Genomic DNA, 18,822 nt, shown 5'->3' on the forward strand with positions numbered 1-18,822 from the left:
TACTAAACTCCCATCTTCAATTCAACCCATGCCTTACGTCACCAAACTCATATAAAATTCCTTTATTTTGTTACAACACAGCCAAGTCATGTTGGCAATTGACAAATAGGCACTATGTAATTGCCATTCTAATTTGTGAAAGCCAATCGTCTGAATGGTAATTGCCAAACGACCTCTGTCATTTCATTTTTCTTCTCTTCCATGCTTTCAGTACCTAAAAGTAAAAACAATAGAATTTGTAGTGCTTTTAACCATTCTAATGCATTTATGAAAAACTAAATATAATGTCGACAATCAAGTAAACACATCCTACTCCTAATAAACAATTCAAGAAATCGTATTCTTCCCAGGAATTTGTGTATTTCTTATGTAGCCAACTTGACATGACATACTCAAACTACCATTCACAATAAAACACACATCACCAACTCATTAGCCACAAAAGATATGAATCGCCGAATTTTTCTGCCTCTGTGACTCCTTGTACTGTCAAATGTTTCAAGAAAAAAATACAATGAGAAGAAAACAAAGAAGGGAATCACAGTATAATTTCACAAAAAAATTTGTAGCATTATATATGTATCTTGCTAGTGAAGTCCTCACCTTCACGAGTTGAGTAAAATGATATCAGTAAAATGAAAATAGCTACTCCCGCTGCAAAAGAAGAGGAAATAAATTATATAGCGATATTTTACTATACATTGAACGAACCAGAAAGCAAATCAAAACACTTGTGATGATCAGCGAACCATCGGACAAGGGAAACCCAAAGTGCATATTCATCTTCACGTCTCTGTGTTCCCAAACAACTAGCAAGGATAGGACCTCCAACTTTGGATGATAGAAAAAGTCACACCAAGACACAATCAGCCATGAGCCAATAGCAATTACTAGCATGCTGACTTAATTCTTCAAATATCTACGCAACTAAGCCTACTAGAGTGAATCAAATCTTTGTGTATTTCCAGTTCATCACGAAACAACATTGTATCAACATGTTACTTTTTTCACTTTTTTCACAGCAACGTCATTCGTATGCAATTGTATTTAAAGAAATGTTAGAAAACCCACCAAGAAGGACATCCATACCAAATTTTGAATTGTTCACTGAAAAATCAGAACTAATTTAGATTATAAACTAAAGATATTACTCTACAATTCGGACTAAATTATCTCAAGCACAAAAATAATCCATTATAAGAAGTCATGGATCTAATGGGTTGTAATGTACACCAATTTGCTCCATTGTCATGGAGGACAATAAATGTCTCAATCCTATCTCAAGTTCTAGATCATTATTTTAACATTAAGATCTCAAGTAAACATACTACACAAAATTTCAAGTTATCAAACATAGAATACACACAGCTTACAAAACAGAAACCTGCAATATCTCTTCAAGGCTGAAATGGATGCTCCATCATCTAGCATCTTCCTTCAAGAACCCAATGTTTGAACGATATGCAGTCTGAAGGCCATCAATTTAAAGTCCCGTATCATTATCAAGAATGAACAACTCACAAGCTTCCAACCCTCAAATTCAAATAATAAAAAAAGTAAGAAAGTAGCAACGATCTATCTGAGAAAGAGAAAGGGGAGAGGTGGGAGAGAGAACAATTCGAAAGAAACAAAAAAATCGAATTATAAGTTGAAAAAATTACCAAAACCTATATAAATCCAAATCCTATATAAATCCAAAAAAAATGGACTTGCGATTCAATACCCAAATCATTAAACCTAAATTAAAATAGGACATATAAATCATTTCGCTAGAAAGCCTAGACCATAATTCAAAGTTGAAATACTTTCTGCTATGATGCGAATCATTTGAATCGCACAGTTAGAAAGAGAGGGAAAACCAAGAGTTCTTACCTGCCATAGAGAGGTTGAGATAAAGCCAGCCACAGAGATCCAGATGAGAGTGAGACAAAGGAATCATAACTGTGAAAACCTAAAAAACCAAAATAAAGAAACCAACGATGAAGCAGCAGCGAGTAAAATACCCAGACCAAAAGCCCTAGAAAGGAGAACGAAATGAAGAAGAAGAAGAAGAAGAAGAAGAAGGAGCATGACTTACCTGTGAGGAAAGGAGATGTGGTTGCCGGCATCGTCTCTTCGTTACAGGAGAAGGAGAGGAGCTGTTGTGGAAGGAATCGAACTCAAAGAGAGAGATGAGAAATCCAACCCTAAGTAAATTTGAAATGTCTCTGACTGAGAAAGCAAGTGATAGAAGAGTGGGAGCTTTCTGTTTCTGAAAAAAATCTCAAATGAGATGAGGAATTAGGGTTGAGAGGGAGAGATGCTACAGCGTAAAAAGGCCCAAGAGAAAACCTCTTACCTTGACCTGTTATAGCAGGTTCTCTTTTATTTTCTTTACAAATCAATTTCATAAAGGACAAATAGTGCACCCATGCGCCAGGTTCACTGTAGAAGGTGCCCTGTGAATTATGGTACAAACGAAGGAACTTCATCCGCAATAGCTTACACAGCCTATGAATTTAAAAGTGTGTTCCAAAAATAAAATAAAATAAAAAGGTTCATGTACATTGTCAAATTAACAAAAGCGAAACTAGACGTTGTAATTTTCCAACTAATGGGGCCCAATACGCACGCAGTGCTTTCAAATGACCGTTGAGTTGTTGATCCAATTAAATGAAGAAAAAAAAATTCCTAGAAAAGATAGGAAGAGCCTGAGAGGGGGAGCGACATCTCCATCCAAGAAAATAAAGAAGGAAACTAAAACCCACGCTTTAAAGGCAAACAAAAAATCCACTCTCTCACAAAAAAGCTTCCTTTTTTATGCACATTTTTGGCCACAAACCAAACATGGAATTGACCCAAGAAGGCGCCTTGCGTGAATTTTGATTCACAATTCAAATTTCTAGCCATATATTGGATGAAAATCTTGGAGGGATTTCATACGATACGATAAAACAAGAGTGTCCGTGTCTGTGAGGAACACCAAGAAACGCTGAAACAGGGCTCGAGAGATACAGAGAGAGTGGAAGTGTAAGTGGCATTGTTTTCATATTCGAGAAAATGGGTGAATCAGCCTGTCTAATGAGATCGTTCTCTAGCCCTTCTAAGTGTTCCAGTGAAGTCAAAGAGGTTAGTCCTTGCAAAATTTCACGTCTTTGATTCTTTGGTGTTTAAAGTTTTGCAATTGATGGGTTTTTCATATTTTGTCGTAATCTTTAATGGGTCTTTATCCAATTGCTCTGTTTTTCTCGCCTTGTGGTTTGTTTAGCTGCTCAGAAATCGTGGGGAAATGAGAATTTGGGTAAATGGGTATTGGATAAAGATGGCTATTGTTCTGTTTGTTGTTTAGCGACCAAAGTGCGCGTAGTGTTATAGTTTAGGCGGTTCGTGGGTTTCCATTGGATGTCTTCGGTCCATGATTTCGTTCGGGTTGTTCCAAATCTTGCGTTATTGCTTCTCCTCGATGAGAGAGAGAGAGAGAGTGAGTGACAGAGCCTTTTAGACCTATGAAAAAAACAGCAATTTTTAACCAGTTTCGTTTCCTCTATTAAAGTTCTCTAGCTTCCCTAATTCTGCATGGCATTCTTTTGGATTTAGGCAGTGAGCTTCTTCATGGTGGATTAAATGTTATGGGTATCTCTTTGTTAAAATTCTGCAATTGTTTTTTCTTCTATGGATGTACTTTGATGGTTTCGTTTCCTTTTCACAAGTTTCTAGAATTCACTGAGGAAATTGAGATGTGATTTTAATTGCAGGGGGACCCCCTTCGTTGCCTAGGAGAATCAATCTCCTTCGGCAGGTATATGTCAGAACCCCTTGCTTGGGAGAAATGGTCAGCATTTTCCCACAATCGCTACTTAGAAGAAGTCGAAAAGTTTTCCAAACCCGGCTCTGTTGCTGAGAAGAAGGCTTATTTTGAAGCTCACTACAAGAGAAAAGCTGCTGAGAAAGCAGCAGCCTTGCTTGAGGTAACAAATGCAAGTGCCAGTAATGTCTCAGAGTCAGTAAATATGTACAAAAATTGTGACAGCTTCTCCAACATAGAGTCAGCGAATGGAGAGAGCCATATGGTTGTCGATAAACAACAGGAAAATCTTGTAACAAATTCGGAGGTAGTAGTATGCCCAGCTGATATGAGTGGCCCTAATCCAAATGTTGAAGGGAATCAATTGGATGTTTCCATGGTGGACGGAGCAGAAGCAGTGGTTCAAGAAAGTGTTAATTTGGCGAATCCTATTCAGGTTGAAATCTCAAACAAGTTTGAAAATGACAAAGACCAAGATGAGATTGTTGCCACCCAAGAAGAGAAGATTCCAAATAAGGTAAACTGTTGAATATTGTCCTGTTTTTACTCTTTACATTGAAATTGCTTGATCATGTTTCCTCACCATGCCAACTGTGATCTTCCAGGAAGCAGCTGGTGAGGAGAATCTAGCTTCAACGAACAAGAAAAGATTGATAAACTCTTCCCCAAGGTTATCCACTAAAGGTAGAGCATCCAAGGCCCCAATGTCTCCTGCCAAACAAGCAACTCGTGTGCAAACCATAAATGGGAAAAATGTCACTCAAAAGTGTAAGAAATTTTCGTCAGACTTAGTTGACAACAGGAGATTGACTGGAAAATCTCTCCACATGTCAATCCATTTCAGTTCTCATGCTGGTGAAAGTGAAACCAGTAAAATAACTTCACCAGTTGTGGAGAAGACCAAAAATTCAAGAAGTAACACTACTATGTTTAATATCTCCATGAATAAGCCGGCTTCTCGACAAAGTACAGCTAGGGTATGCACTTTTCTTGCCATTGTTTATAAATAAAAAAAATTCTTTATTCATCATATTCATGGGTCCATCTGTCTGCACTCTGCACAAACATGACACATCTAATAAGAGTTTTATTTGCCAACTTCAGGCATCTGTTAATGGGGTATTAAAGCAGTCTTCAGCAGACCTATGGTCCATAGATAGAAGGTATCTTGCTTTCTACTTCACATGTCCACGCAATATCTCAGTCCATTACATACTCCCTTTCCATTGTGCTATTTCTAAATGCATTGAGTACTCTAATTCAAGCGATCAATTATATTGTTTGCAGGGAAAAAACATTACTTAATAAGTCGGTGGCTGGTGCAATTGCAGATGGGATATGGACATCCTCCTCAAAAGAGTAAGGACTTTGCTACTTACATGCCTGTGAGTTTTTTTATTTACTTTATCTTGGCTCTGGGGTGCTTATCTAAATTGATTTTGCACTTTCTAAGTTACACTTTTTTCCCCCGAAACCAACATCTTTTGTTTTATTTGTTGTGGAATTAATTACTTAACAGGCTTAATTAATTACTTTTATTCATATAATGTTCTAGATTGTATTCTGAATGGACCAAAGTAGTTAGTGTACTAGATGACAAAGGAACTGCCAGCATTCTCATAAACTTGGGATAATGGATTACTATGAATCTAAATAACTGATTATTTGGCAGACAATCTTCTACTGCAAATGGAAGTAAACCACGACCCCCTATTGCATCATGTCCTTTTATCTTCAAGAGTCAAGAAAGAGCAGAAAAGCGTAAAGAGGCAAGAATTGATATTGTGTTTTAAGTTCCCTTTTTATCATGCCATGGTTCATTAAATATTTGTGGGTTTCTTTATTAAAAAAGCTGTCTTCTTTTGCTGTGCCAGTTCTTTCAGAGGCTGGAAGAGAAGAAAAATGCCAAGGAGGCTGAAAAGAAGCAGCTGCAACTGAGATCTAATAAAAAGGTTAGTTTCTTATAATAAAATATTTTGACATAATAACTTTTCATTTACTATTTACATCTTGGGTCTCGGTTAATTTATAAGGGTGAAAAATACAAAACAGAGTTCAGGAAGGGTGATAAATACAAATTAGTGTTCACGAATCAAATGATTGTGTTGATTGAAGGATTATTTACAGAAGTTGCCCTAGATGATTAGAGGATAGTACACTGGTGATGGGGCAATATGCTATGTGGAATGACCTGATTATTAACTTCTGAGCAGAAACTAGTGCAAGTTGAATGCTGTTCTCTTTTTATTTTTATTTCCTTTGTCAAGCCTTTAAAAAGTTTACTTTTCAAAATAAAATAAAAAATCTGATGCAGGAAAAAGCTGGAGGGGATGTTAATAAACTGCGTCAGTGCACTGGCTTAAAAGCCAAACTAAACCAAGATCTGTCTTCAGGATCACAATTTCCAAGTAACCACTTGAACAAGGTATACACATTTTCTTCCAAAGTTTGTTTATGTAAAGTGCTTTCAACTGTACTTGGAAAGTTTCTACTGAAATTTTAGAGTGTGGAGCAATGAAGACTACTACTACTACTCTCTGCTTAGCTAGTCTTATTTTATCCCCTAATGTCTTTTGATGAATAGAGGACATTTATTTTTGCAGATACCTCTGGCACAGCCTCGGTCACCAAAACTTGGAAGGCAGTCTACTCTCAGCAAGGCCCTGGACCCAAGCTCTAGGCCTTCAGTCAATTCTCACCGCTCCAACTATGCCACAAAAAAATATAAAGTGAGCACAAATAGATCAGTGCCTTCTCTTTTGAAGAAGAATGCTCATGAGAATTCTCCTCCCAATATCCAGAGTTGAGGGTGTCTAGCTTAGGAAAGTGCATGGAGATTGATTGACTCCGACGGTTACCACTCTCTAACCAAGAAGAAAGGAAAAGGAAAATAAAAAAATTACCTGCCCAGAAGGGCCAGAACTACTATTTGTAAGCAGGGGGTGTATTTGTGAGGTCTGTCAATTAGAAATTTTGTAGGGTTTATCATTCATTTTTATGTTTGATTCTTTGTTCTTTGTTCTTTTGGCGATTGTTGTAAATAGCTTTTAACCGTACTGGTCATGATTAATATATAAAGTTAGGATGATTGCATATTTTGGTTGTTCCACAGACAGCTTCTTCTTCATACCTTTTTTAAAAAAAATTATTTCTCCATGTTTTTCCCATTTCTTTTTTTTTTTTTTTTTCTTTTCCATTTGATAGTTTTCAGATTATCAATTTTCCTACAAAACATAAATAAAAAGTCTTAGCACACTGAGTTTGTTTCTTATCCAGTTCTTACTTAACTTGGGATCATACAAAAGGATTGTACACATGATATTCTGGGCCAAGACTTGTCTCACAAGCATTTTTATCCCTAGAAGCCCTTATTGGGCTGAACCATATTCCACAAGAAGTTTATCACCAGCTAAAAAACGATGTCTTTTAAAGTACTTGATTGTTTTGACAAAGTACAAAGACATTATGTTTGGCTCAGTTGTTAATTACAATTATTTCTGGTTTCATGAGTTGTGAGGATCATGAGTTTTGTGCGCTTTTACAGCCATCAAAACATTCTGGCAGGCATTTTGCTCTACATGCATATAGTTACAAGAAAGCTAATGCACATCACATCCAGGTAAAGAAGAAAACTTATTTTGCTAGTGTTTGCCATGACTCCTATTATACACATTCCCGACGTTCAAATCCAAACTGGTCAGAGAGATAGTATCCAGATTCATTAAGTTGGGACACTCAAAACTATATTAGCTTACCAAACACAAAATAGTGGAGGATCATTCATCGTTGAAGATGTGCAAATGCAAAAGAGCAAGGCTGGAGCAGGAGCATGTCATGCAATGAACAGACCTTGATCTAGGACAGAATATTCTGATGGGTCACATGGATATTCAAATCTCAGTGCATCATACAGGTGAGCAGGAACTTCAGTAACATGAATAGGATCAGTATACTCCGAGAACTCTACATTTTGAAGTTCAAGATTCATACCATAACAATCACCTTGATACCAGCAAATCTGAAACTCATCGTCCAAAGAAGCAAAAGGTGATGTACTTCCCAAGATTAGGTTTCTTTGGGCAGATTCCAAATCAGTACTCAGGTTGATGCCCTGATTTTTCATGTTTGATGTACTAGTGGAAATGGTCTCAGAAAGTTGATGGTCTACCACACAGCTCTTGGTTTGACCAGGAAAAGAGTCTGTTGCACTTATTGTTGGACTTACATGGCTACCATGATGGTTTGTGTACTCCGAATACGAAGGCTTACTCTTACTGGAGCCAGTTACATCTCCCCCTGGGATTGAAGGTCTTGAGCTAATGGAAGGAATTGATTGTAGTTGATCAGCTTGGAAATGGTGCTGTGGACCAGGCAGTGGAGGCTTGCTGAAGCCATTGTTTAACTGAATAAGTGGCTTGTGCTCTTTTTCCAATTGAATTTGATTCCAAGAATACGTCGCTGGGATGGTGGAATCAAATGCTGTCAAGTTTACTTCAGATTCCACTGATGCAAAAGAATGATTGACGCGCATCTGTGAACTCCTGATCTTCTGGGAATCGGGAACGTTTCCAACCAAACCTTTTTGGGTTTCTGCATAAGAACTATTGAAGTCCATTTGTGAACTCCTTGTCTTCTGAGAATCAGGAATATTGCCAGTCGTTCCTTTCTTAGGTTCTGCTACAGGCTCTGAAACAATCCCCTTTATATCTCCTTCATTGCTCTTTGGATCCGCATTCTGAGCAACCAAATTATTGCCAGAAAATCTGTAGCTTCCATGTGCAACATCATTTTGTTGGATGTTGATCGAGTTCTGAACGCTAAGAATTCCTTGAAGATCTTTTGAGGAATAATCAGAATGCTTTGTCCCACCAAAAGAAGATTTAATATCATTTTCTTTTTGCAGCCTACTCAAGTAGAGCCGGTACTTCTGCACATGAAAATTCTCAGTGAGAATATGCAAGCATATTATCTATTAAATTAATTAACCGTTAGTTTACATGCAAGACTGAATGTTCCATTATTTGGGTGATGGGAAAGTAGCTACATATAATTCATTCTATAAAATAACAGAAAATAAAATAAATAAAGAAATCATAGTCTTAACGATCATTGTCCTTCCTCAAATATTTGGGGCAACTAGCTGTTCAAACCTTCAGGTGACATATCAGCATGAGTAATATCAGGAAAGAGAACCATAAACAGAAGACTGCTATTAAAAGAGCGAGAATTTCTATTGACGAATGCTAGGGATTATTACAGTAACTTCTTCATATGCTGTCAAAAAATGTGACAAACCCGACTGAGACCAAACAAATGGGATATATTATTGCACAAGGAAATTATCCATTGCAGGGTATTCTGGCTACCAAAGTACCATAATGAAAGTGCTGCAGTGCACAAATCCTACTAGATAGGAATTTCAGATCTTATCAGGAGAAAGAATTAAGAAGTGAGATATCTACCTGCAAGTGGCTAGCAACATTTTCTCTTGTCAACCAAGGCACGTTCATCAGGTCAAGTATCTTCTTCGGACCAACTTCTGCCAAACAGACATTACACATCATCGCTCTGTGGAAACATAATAAAGTTGGTGGCTATATCATTGAAAAACAACAAAAATGTGAAACAGACTTTTGAGAAATAACATAAAATTTATTAAGATTTATAGTTAATGATGCTGATCCAAAAACCAAGCTTTATAAGAAACGAAGTTACTTACTGTCAAATCCAATCTGATGTACTGCTTTTACAAATTTCTGATGAAGGTCTACAGACCAAACAACTCTAGCTTTTTTTGCGGATGAACAATCAGAAAAGTCTTTGTCATCATATTTGTTATCAACATCCTTTCTTTTTCTCGATGAAGTAAGGTCTTCTGCACTAAAAAAGTATCCCTCATCATACTGATCTGATCCATTTCTTATCAGCTGAATACCTTCGATGCTTTCATGACTCTCAATGTCTCTGATCTCATGTATCTTCTTTCTGAATACATGCTGCCATATATTACGCAGTTCTTTCATTCTTATTGGCTTAAGAAGATAATCACATGCTCCGTGCTGAACACCTTTCATTACCCTACTCGTTTCTCCATCAACAGACATCACTGCACAGGTACAAAAAATATGATTTGTCAGGAACTAAATAGTAAAGGAAAATTTTCAATTGAAGATGAAGGTTATGTCAGATGGCAGAGTACTGACTGATAACAGGAAGATCCATCTCAAGTCCAACATGCTCGAGAAGTTTAAAACCATCCATGTCAGGCATGTTTACATCACTGACTACAATGTCATATCCATCTTTCTTTTCACGAAGCAAGTTTAAAGCATCTCTTGCCAAACCACATGTAGTCACTGAAACACATAGAAGGGGAAAGAAAAAACTAGTCAGAATTGATGAAAATTTGACGATATTATCATAGACTGGGTTGGAAAGTTGAATATATAGTCAGACTGGCCAAAGTCATCCTGTATACTGATCAGACAAAAATAAAATCCTGTAAGACTGACAGAAATCCTTTTTTAAATGAGTGGGACTAAGAACTTGAAAAGTAAAATCAGTTGTCCAGCATTCTAAATGGAAGCCTTCTCTATCTTGCTCAGATCGTTTAAAAGAAAGCATACATGAGAATATCCAAACATAATCAAAGGAACTATTGTAAAGCCATGTGTCTTGAGCAGTGACTGTAAGAGTACTTCAGTTTCCTGTGAAATACTTCGAAAATTCGATTGAACAAAGATGATAGAACATACAAGAATGTAAGAATATTAAAACGCCGTCTTTAAATCAACATAACAAGACCAGGAATATAATATAACAGACATAGGTAATGATGAAAGTCATAATAGACAAAGGGTAAATGTTGCTAGAAAAAAGCCTTTCATGGACATAGTTGAAACAAGGATATAAAGGAAAATGTGCTAAAGGAGGCTTGAAATCAGAAATCCAAGAATGAATGCAGGATTTGGGGAGTAATTAATTGTGGCCATTTGTCCATACAACTCATCTGGGTAACAATTATACAAGTACACTACCCGAGGTACCAAAGAATGCTGAACACTCCAGTTATCCGAAATAGACCAACTTTAAGCATTTATATTGGATAGAGAAATCAATGTTCAAAACTCGATTAAACTAGCTAATAAAGGAAACACTTTGTGCCTAATTGCACTGCTATCACATTATCATTATCCTCCTGCAAAGCAGCCTGTAGAAGGGCCAAAGCAGCAGGTTGATGAAGGCAAAGACAATCAAACACTCTTCTCAACTAAACCGTGATCATTTCTGATAATCAATTTAATTAAAAGGAAACTGCCAACTAAGTTTTTGCTTCTAGAAAAAGATAATAATAATCATCGGTTTCAAGAAACCCATATGGAGTAATTCACAAAAGCATCATCAGCCAGCCTTAGACAATTAGACCAACTTCTAAGTTCTACCCCATTTTCTCTGTTATGCAAGGAATATTGCCTTAATACCTACACATAAAGCATGAATCTTGAATTCCATATACTGGAGTTGAGTCCCTAGATAAACATTTAACCAAGCTCCCGTTACCCTTGTTGTCCAAATTAAACCATAACTCAAAAAACCCATCTCTGAAAATCACCAAATACAATCAGAGAAACCAACCAAACATAAGAAATAATTCAGAAAACAGAGAGAGAGAAAGACTAAAGCTTTAAATTATGATTGAAACAGAGGAACAGTGACAAAATGAGATAGCGTAAAATAACCTTCATAGGAGCACTTCTTGAGCATCTTCTCTAAGATCTTAAGCCAAGTTGGATCATCATCGACGACGAGAACTCGGAGGCCAGCCGGAAACGAATCGTTTCGAGGAGAAGAGAAGCTACTCTCCATTAGGAAAAAGTTAAAGATGGAAGAGTTAAGATTGAAGTGGAGGAGGGTAGAGTGGGACTTACAGCTCAAATGAGACTATATAGCTTAGGAGTGTCTCCAAATTTTAAAAAATGGCTTTCTTTGGATTTTATGGGAAGCTTTTTAGAGAGAGAGAGAGAGAGAGAGAGAGAGAACCAACGAATATTTGGCGCCGGATATCTAACGGTCCCCGTGGTTCACGTTAGGCTTTAATCGCATTTACATTTTGCTAAACCAAAAAAAAAAAGGAAATTGTGTTGTGGGTATGATTAAAAGAAGAAAAAGCCACAAAATTTTTACCTTTGGTGTTGAAAAAGAATATGGGAAAGTGAAACAAAATGGCAACTTTGAGAAATTGGGTGTAGAATCTTAAAGAGGTAGAATCTGAAGGTGGGGGTGGGGTTGGGGTGTGTGATTTGTGAAAGAATGTTTGAATGAATAAGGCATCTTATAAATGATATATAGGTAGCTTAATTCAGCAATTTCAATTAGACACAAAGTTTGATTTAACCATATTATTATTTCCCGAGTTTTTCTTTTTTGAAGCGATATTCTAAATTAGTTGAAAATCAAACTCGGGTGTAAAAGGAAGGATGATGAACTATACTAACCAGAAAGACAAAATAACACTTCAATGTTGCAGCCCCTGCTTTGTTGGGTTAAAGATGTATTGTTTATTCTTGCAGACCTTGAGAGGAAGATGAAACAATTTGAAGTTCATGTTGGATAAACAATAAAGAAGGGTTTGAGGGCACGTGGAATGCATTTGAGAGACAAAGCTGAAAAAAAAAATGTCGTTGGAAGCAGATTTGTAGTGGTTGGACAAAGCCAAGACTATCTGAACTTGAAAACCAGCTGAAATTCAATTGGTACCAAACTCACAAATTTGACCTTTTATTATCTTCAACCAATGCTTTGTAAGGCATGCATGATCTCAGGACCAGTCTCATAACACATTATCCAAATCCATCAATGAAAGTGGAAGCATGAAGAACCCTTTTCATTTACTTGTTTAATAATGCCATTCCCCGGCAAGAAAAAAAAATTCATATAGTTTAAAGCATCTTTATGTACTTACGGTAAAGTTGCACTAAATATTTTAGGCAAATGCTTGGCACATTGTGAGAAGCAAAACACAACAGAGAATTTTAAGAACACTATCCAATAGCAGAAGGACAAAACATCCTTGTTGGTTTACATTGACATTATTAATCAGCTGTTCAGCAAAAAAGGAAGAAAAAAAAACATCAGCAATCAAATGACACAGTGTGTTCTGTCTCCATGTAATTAGTGCGTGCATATCAGTCTTTGATTTTTGTCATCTTTTAAACATGAAATTGAAGTGGAATTAGAGATATTCCAAAACAACATTAAGTTTTGCATTAGAAAGGAATTGAGGTGCTTGATGCTAATCCGGAAGGAACATTAACTTTTTAACAAAGAATTAGTCCTTAAACTACTTTCTAATTACTCCAATAGCAAGCAGGCCTCTAGAAAGATGACATGCACTCAGTGACATAAGGGTTCGTGCGTGAAAAAAAAAAAAATAATAATAATAATAATTTTTACAAAGTTGGCAGATTTCTTGAAATATTTATGAGTTGAGAATAAGCCATTGGAAGGATGAGTGAGATCGGCTGGCTAATCAATCATCATCGTTAATTGAGGCCACGATTCCCCTAAGCAGAAAAAGATTGGAGCTAGGAAGGATAGTGGCATCTTTTTTGAAACTCCATTTAAATTAAAAGAATTATTTTATTTGCTGCCAATGATCACTTAATTAAGTTTCTTGGCAAACTCAGCAAGAACAAGTTTGCTTGGAGCACTTTGTGCTGCACAAGATGCTAAGAGTTTTCCATGTGGTGTGAGTGAGTCTCATTAGTGATGAAAAAACTTACTTGTAACGAGAATAGCACTGTTTTGCTATCTCCGATTAATAATACAATAACATGTGAAAAAGTTATTCTACGTGTTATTACGTTATTGACCGTAAATAGCAAAAAGTATTATCTTTGTTGCATGAGAGTTTCTCTCCATTAGTGGCTGAGCCATTAACCCTCAATATTTTTTTTTAATCCTTCAACTCTCAGGAAAAACTTTGGGGGGGTTTAAAGGCTTAAAGACATACTTTCGGAGAGTGGGGTAGAAAAGGAGTTTGAGAAATAAAAACTCAATGGCTCTAAAAGGAAATGCCCACTTAGAAATTCTTTATCTCCAAAGACAATAATTTACTTAAAAAGAGGGTGGGCATGATTGGTGACTAACAAATTAGCAGGATGAACTCCATGCAACTTCTCATAAGTGGAGTGCCTTTTTATTTGTTTATTTAAAAGTTAGAATATGGCTCTGCCCTTATGCTCTCCTATGATGCTTCCCCTGTTCTTACCTGTTTATTCTTTTTTTTTTCCCCTTAACTTTTTTTTATATTATTTTATAGTTTTGTTTTACACCATCTCTTTTTTAACTGTTACAATGATGCTGAATAATACAATGATCAATCACTGAACCCAAGTTTTATCATGAATTATGAATTATTTCTTATTTCTGTTCTTTGTTATGCTGCCACCTAGCAACATGCATGCTATGATGATAATGGACCAAGTTGGCAACTTGGCAATTTCCCTGTTCGTTTCTAAGAAGATTTAGGACATTGGAATTTGGGACCTACTTTGCTCTTGTATTTAACAGGTAAATACACAATTATACTACTGATTTTTCTGTTTAATCTTTTTTTCTTTTTTGGTAATTTTGTGGGACAAAATATTGTGATATTATTGCACGTCAATAAGTATGCGGGTTGCTTAACGATGCAGTCAAGATAATTTAAGCCCTCCAGTGAAGTTAGGCAGCAGGATTTAACATGAAAGCATACTAGTTTGCTTCCTGTGGAGGGGAGGATATGTGTTTGTTCATCATCACAAGGTAGGCACAAAGCTAACCCACCTCTTTGAGCATTTGGCTATCCTCAGGGTTTATGGGACCTGCCTTTCCTACATTTACCGATTCTCGGCAGTGGTGATTTCAAGGGCTGGATTGGAGCACAATCAAGCTCAGGATGGTTGTCAGATTACAGTTTCCTAAGGCCACAGTTTCATACCAATGTGAAAACTATTATCCTCTCTCTTCCAAATGTTGGAAGATTTCCCATGTTCGAATCTCCCCACCCCCATCGATGAAAAGAAAGACAAGAATTAAGGATATGATGGCTCTTTAATAAACAGATTCCTGCCAGTAAAAAAAAAGTGTTGAAGATTGTAAGTTTTCTCATTACGTTCTAACATATCATGGAGTAATGGCCAGAAACCATTAATAGTAAGAAATTACTTGCCTTCCATTCCAACACTCAGGTCCAAAAAGCTGAGTTGAATGCCAGGCATACCAATTATACATATCAATCTTAGTATTTTCAGTGCTGTTGCCAGAGACTTGAAGGTGCCTTTGTCATTGGAGGCGGGCAGGCTACTCCTTGCTGTAACTCAAGAATCTCCAAAGCCTACCTTCTCATTGCCCGAAAACAGGCATTCAGTATTTCGGTTGACTATATACAGCTACCATGAAACACCAGCTCAACCTGCCATGGAAGTTTACATTGAACTTCCCTATATTATACTATATACAGTAGGGAATTCAGCATTTTGCGTAGCTTGCAACTTCATTCTTCCTCTGTAGGTCAGAGCATGTAATCATATACCACAACATGTGTTGCAGGCACAACTACAGGTAGATTTTCAATATAAAGATAGAAACGTCTTAGGTTCTCCCTGGCAAGCGTAACTGTATCAATCACATCACTGTTGCTAGTGAGAACCCACAAATCTCTAGAGCCGACTCTCTTTAGGCTGTCACGGCAAAAAGGGCAGGATTGCGATCGTGCATTCCTGCAATTCAATTCAAGTACATTACAGAACAAATATTTTCACAGGTTATCCCCAGTATGTAAAATGCTTTCCAATTTTCTTAAACAAGAACAAGTGAAAAGGGCAATTGACGGTACCAATTATGGAAGCAGGTGATGCACATGGAATGCCCACAGTTGGGCAACACCATCTTTGTACAGTTTTCCATGCATATTCCACATTCATCATCTCTATCTTGATCTTTATCCGACAGCTTCCTCCAGCCTTCCATCTTCTTTCGGCTCAAAACATCTGTGCATCGGCTTTTCTTATTATTGTAATTATGATTATTATTATCTTCCAGTTCGTTAAACTCGCCTTCAAGTTGTCTAAGATAAGGGTATATCACAGCTGCAATGATTTCCAGCAGAATGCACTCAGACGTCAAAACAAATTTTTTATTTTTTATTTCCCAAGAAGGGCTATGTATTTAATAAGAAGCTAACTAGAGAATAGCATACCATAAAATTCCCTTAAAGTGACCTTCTGTTCTTTGGAGGACATTGAAGGCATTCCATCCATATAAACCTGCACAATTATGTAAAGCTTAATTTGGACCCAAAAAAAAAGAAAGAAAAGAAAGGGCAACCAAAAATAAGTAAAAAAGCATAAAAGAAAGAACAGCAGCCCACCTTGTATACAATTATGTGGAGAAGGCCTAAATAATTGGGGAGTATATCAGTGCAACTATAATCCATCCATTCAATGAAGTACAGGAAAATGGGGGCAAAGGGGCTATAAGATAATCTCATTTGGATGCAGTTCCCACCATAATCTTTGGGAAGAGCAGCTGCCCTGCAAAAACCCATCTCAAAAACCAAGGAAGAAAGGATCTTTTTTTTTTTTTTTGCCAACAAAGATCAAAATGTATTTGAACCTGAGGAATTAAGCCTATAACAACAAAAGTTCACACGACAATTATCAGGGAGAAACAAGAGCAGCCTATGACACGAAAGTGGGGATTTTCTTTTTCCAGAGAAGCAAGTAAATTGGCAATTTGGCACAAACAACCAACTTTACCTTCCCTCTTAAATGAGAAATACCATCCAACAACCACAATTGAGTTAAATTAACACCACAACAAACTACCCAGAAGAGGAAAACAAACAACTAACGCAAATGCATATGAATTCCACAGTTTTTAGACTGATCAACAATAAAGAACCAAACTTGATCATAAATACACAACCAAAAATAGATTTTTTGAAAGAAAAAAAATGACTCACAAGCTATTGGCATGTTGTATGTCAGCTTCAAGAGCTTTGATAGATTCTCCATAAGAAGATTTGCTGGCCTGTGCTTGCCACATATGTTCTACCTTTTGAGTTAGGACGGAGAAAAGAGACGGAACAGAAAGACGAAAGCGGAAAGAGGGTGAGGGATAAGATGAAAAGAGTGACCTTTTTGGGTTGGAGTTGGTTTGGTTTTGTTTTTGTTGATGAATGTTTGGGGTGGGAGACATTAGATGGTGGGTTTAAAAAAGGAGGGAGAGAGAGAGAGAGAGAGAGAGAGAGAGAGAGCCAAGCCTTGCTTAGTGTTCAAACCTTTCACATTTGAAGGAAAGAAAGGGATGCCTTCTCTTTCTCATGTTGCCTTCATTATTTTATCAACTGCAGTTTGGGCTCGCTACCCTCCCTTCCCTCCAAGACCAACTCTTACTTTTGATGATAATTGATACTTTGGAAGGAAATTATTAAAAATAAATTTGTTGGGTCCTACCAGTTCTATTAAAAAAAAAACAAAATAAAAAAATAAAAAAGAAATATATTAGTAAAAGTATTTGGGCCGTTAGTAGCCCAAATGACCGAAACCCCATTGTTTGTTTGTTTTGTTTTGCACATTTGAGCCGTACCACATCTCCACTTTCCAACAAATATGACTTCCCATATGGGCTTCTAGAGCATCCGTTAATTCTGGCCGTTGATGCTTCTAAGGTTATTTGTGCTATGCACAACACAACCATAATAAATTGAAAGATATTTTGGTTAGCATCAATGCATCCGTGTGTGCATGACTGATCTTAACATTGCTGTGATCGAATTTGCTTTTGCTGGAAGAGAAACTTCGACATGACCGATTGATTGCTATATGTCTACCGTGTGGGGCCAGGAGACTTCAAGGAACCAACTTTACTATTAATGAAATCAGTAACCACCAGTGAACAAGGTTTGATGTAGTGGACCCTCAGAATGGACTTCAGCCCATCATTTACTTTGAGCTTGGTTGTTTGTTTCTACTCTCTGTCCATCCTTCACAGTCAAGATCTGAGCCCAAATAGAGAGATATGTAGCATCTTCTGCTTTGATGGCCCCTGTGAATCTGCAACAGCCAAGTACACAATAAATATTTGATTAAGACATCCATCTACCTTTTTTAATACAAACGATAATCTAAACTACAGAGTAAAGAATTCCTCGCACGCACACATAACACAACTACTATACAATGGAGATTCGAACCTGAGACATATGATCCTAATTGCCCATACCCATCTATTAGAAATGGATGAATTTATTTTGGGGGTTTTTTTAATAAAACAATTGGCTAAGGTTGTTTTGGGTTATTATTGGTGATGATAGAGATGGGGGGGACCACCGGCGATTGTGTCCAAGACCAAGATAAAAAAGGGGTGCATGAACGCATCATCTTCATACTTTTTCAAAGTAAAAGCTTAAGACAAGTTGGTCCAAAGGGGAAATGAGAAAAGAGATTTCGTTGTGAACAAAAGCAAAAGCCAATTTTAAAGCAAAGTCCTTGTAATGTTGCTCCCTTTTCTTTCATTAAAGATTAAAGATGCTTTTAGCATCGTCAAGGTTTTCAGTCATCTTCATCATTCTTCCCTCCCGTGACACTATTATTATTTTCATCCAAATTATAGTTTCTAATATCATTTTTTTAATGTTTAATTATATAGGAGATTCATTATCATATCCAACATAGGAGTCTAAATTATAAAAATATCATATATAAAATGGATTTTAGAAACACACTTAAAGCTCATTTACAACATAACAAAGAGACTTTTAACTTATTATAAATTACAAAATTGCCATCAATTTCTTAAAACAAGCTCAACCTCAAAAACTCATTAAAAAAACTCAAAAAACTCAATAGGGTATAAAAGTAATTTATAATCAAAATTAAATTCAATATGGCAAACTGTCATTTTTTGAATTTTTTGTTTGTTTGTTTATAGAAATTAAATGGTGTAAAGTTTATCTATATTATTAGTGCTAAGAATGAGTATATGACTAAATA

General features: G+C 36.6%; 3 protein-coding genes and 1 long non-coding RNA gene across 10 annotated transcripts; 1 reads left to right on the plus strand and 3 right to left on the minus strand.

Annotated features, from left to right (window-relative positions):
• Positions 1-2,449, minus strand: LOC117614273. Of its 7 annotated transcripts, none has more exons than XR_004583845.1 (5): positions 2,339-2,449; positions 2,078-2,251; positions 1,873-1,951; positions 604-1,468; positions 1-486 (listed from the first exon to the last, which is right to left on the minus strand). It is a non-coding gene; the product is annotated as an uncharacterized LOC117614273 (long non-coding RNA). The 7 variants fall into 7 exon arrangements; XR_004583844.1 differs by lacking the exon at positions 2,339-2,449 and having other exon boundaries at positions 604-654; positions 1,385-1,468; positions 2,078-2,315; XR_004583849.1 differs by lacking the exon at positions 2,339-2,449 and having other exon boundaries at positions 604-654; positions 1,385-1,533; positions 2,078-2,315.
• Positions 2,450-2,702: 253 nt separating this feature from the next.
• Positions 2,703-6,879, plus strand: LOC117614307 (protein WVD2-like 7). Its single transcript, XM_034343068.1, has 9 exons — positions 2,703-3,108; positions 3,735-4,301; positions 4,390-4,761; positions 4,889-4,947; positions 5,072-5,143; positions 5,457-5,553; positions 5,659-5,736; positions 6,099-6,209; positions 6,388-6,879. Exons 1-9 carry the CDS (start codon positions 3,040-3,042, stop codon positions 6,589-6,591), a joined length of 1,629 nt encoding a protein of 542 aa, XP_034198959.1. The 5' UTR covers positions 2,703-3,039; the 3' UTR covers positions 6,592-6,879.
• Positions 6,880-7,217: 338 nt separating this feature from the next.
• LOC117613886 (two-component response regulator ARR11-like) lies at positions 7,218-11,899 on the minus strand. Its single transcript, XM_034342496.1, has 5 exons — positions 11,524-11,899; positions 9,988-10,140; positions 9,504-9,890; positions 9,247-9,323; positions 7,218-8,711 (listed from the first exon to the last, which is right to left on the minus strand). Exons 1-5 carry the CDS (start codon positions 11,648-11,650, stop codon positions 7,617-7,619), a joined length of 1,839 nt encoding a protein of 612 aa, XP_034198387.1. The 5' UTR covers positions 11,651-11,899; the 3' UTR covers positions 7,218-7,616.
• Positions 11,900-14,900: 3,001 nt separating this feature from the next.
• Positions 14,901-17,197, minus strand: LOC117616787 (E3 ubiquitin-protein ligase AIRP2-like). Its single transcript, XM_034346202.1, has 5 exons — positions 16,791-17,197; positions 16,197-16,359; positions 16,026-16,092; positions 15,663-15,915; positions 14,901-15,546 (listed from the first exon to the last, which is right to left on the minus strand). Exons 1-5 carry the CDS (start codon positions 17,024-17,026, stop codon positions 15,339-15,341), a joined length of 927 nt encoding a protein of 308 aa, XP_034202093.1. The 5' UTR covers positions 17,027-17,197; the 3' UTR covers positions 14,901-15,338.
• Between the last annotated feature and the right edge of the window lie 1,625 nt (positions 17,198-18,822).

The sequence above is a fragment of the Prunus dulcis genome, chromosome 1, assembly GCF_902201215.1.
Source record: "Prunus dulcis chromosome 1, ALMONDv2, whole genome shotgun sequence".
NCBI lineage: Eukaryota > Viridiplantae > Streptophyta > Magnoliopsida > Rosales > Rosaceae > Prunus > Prunus dulcis.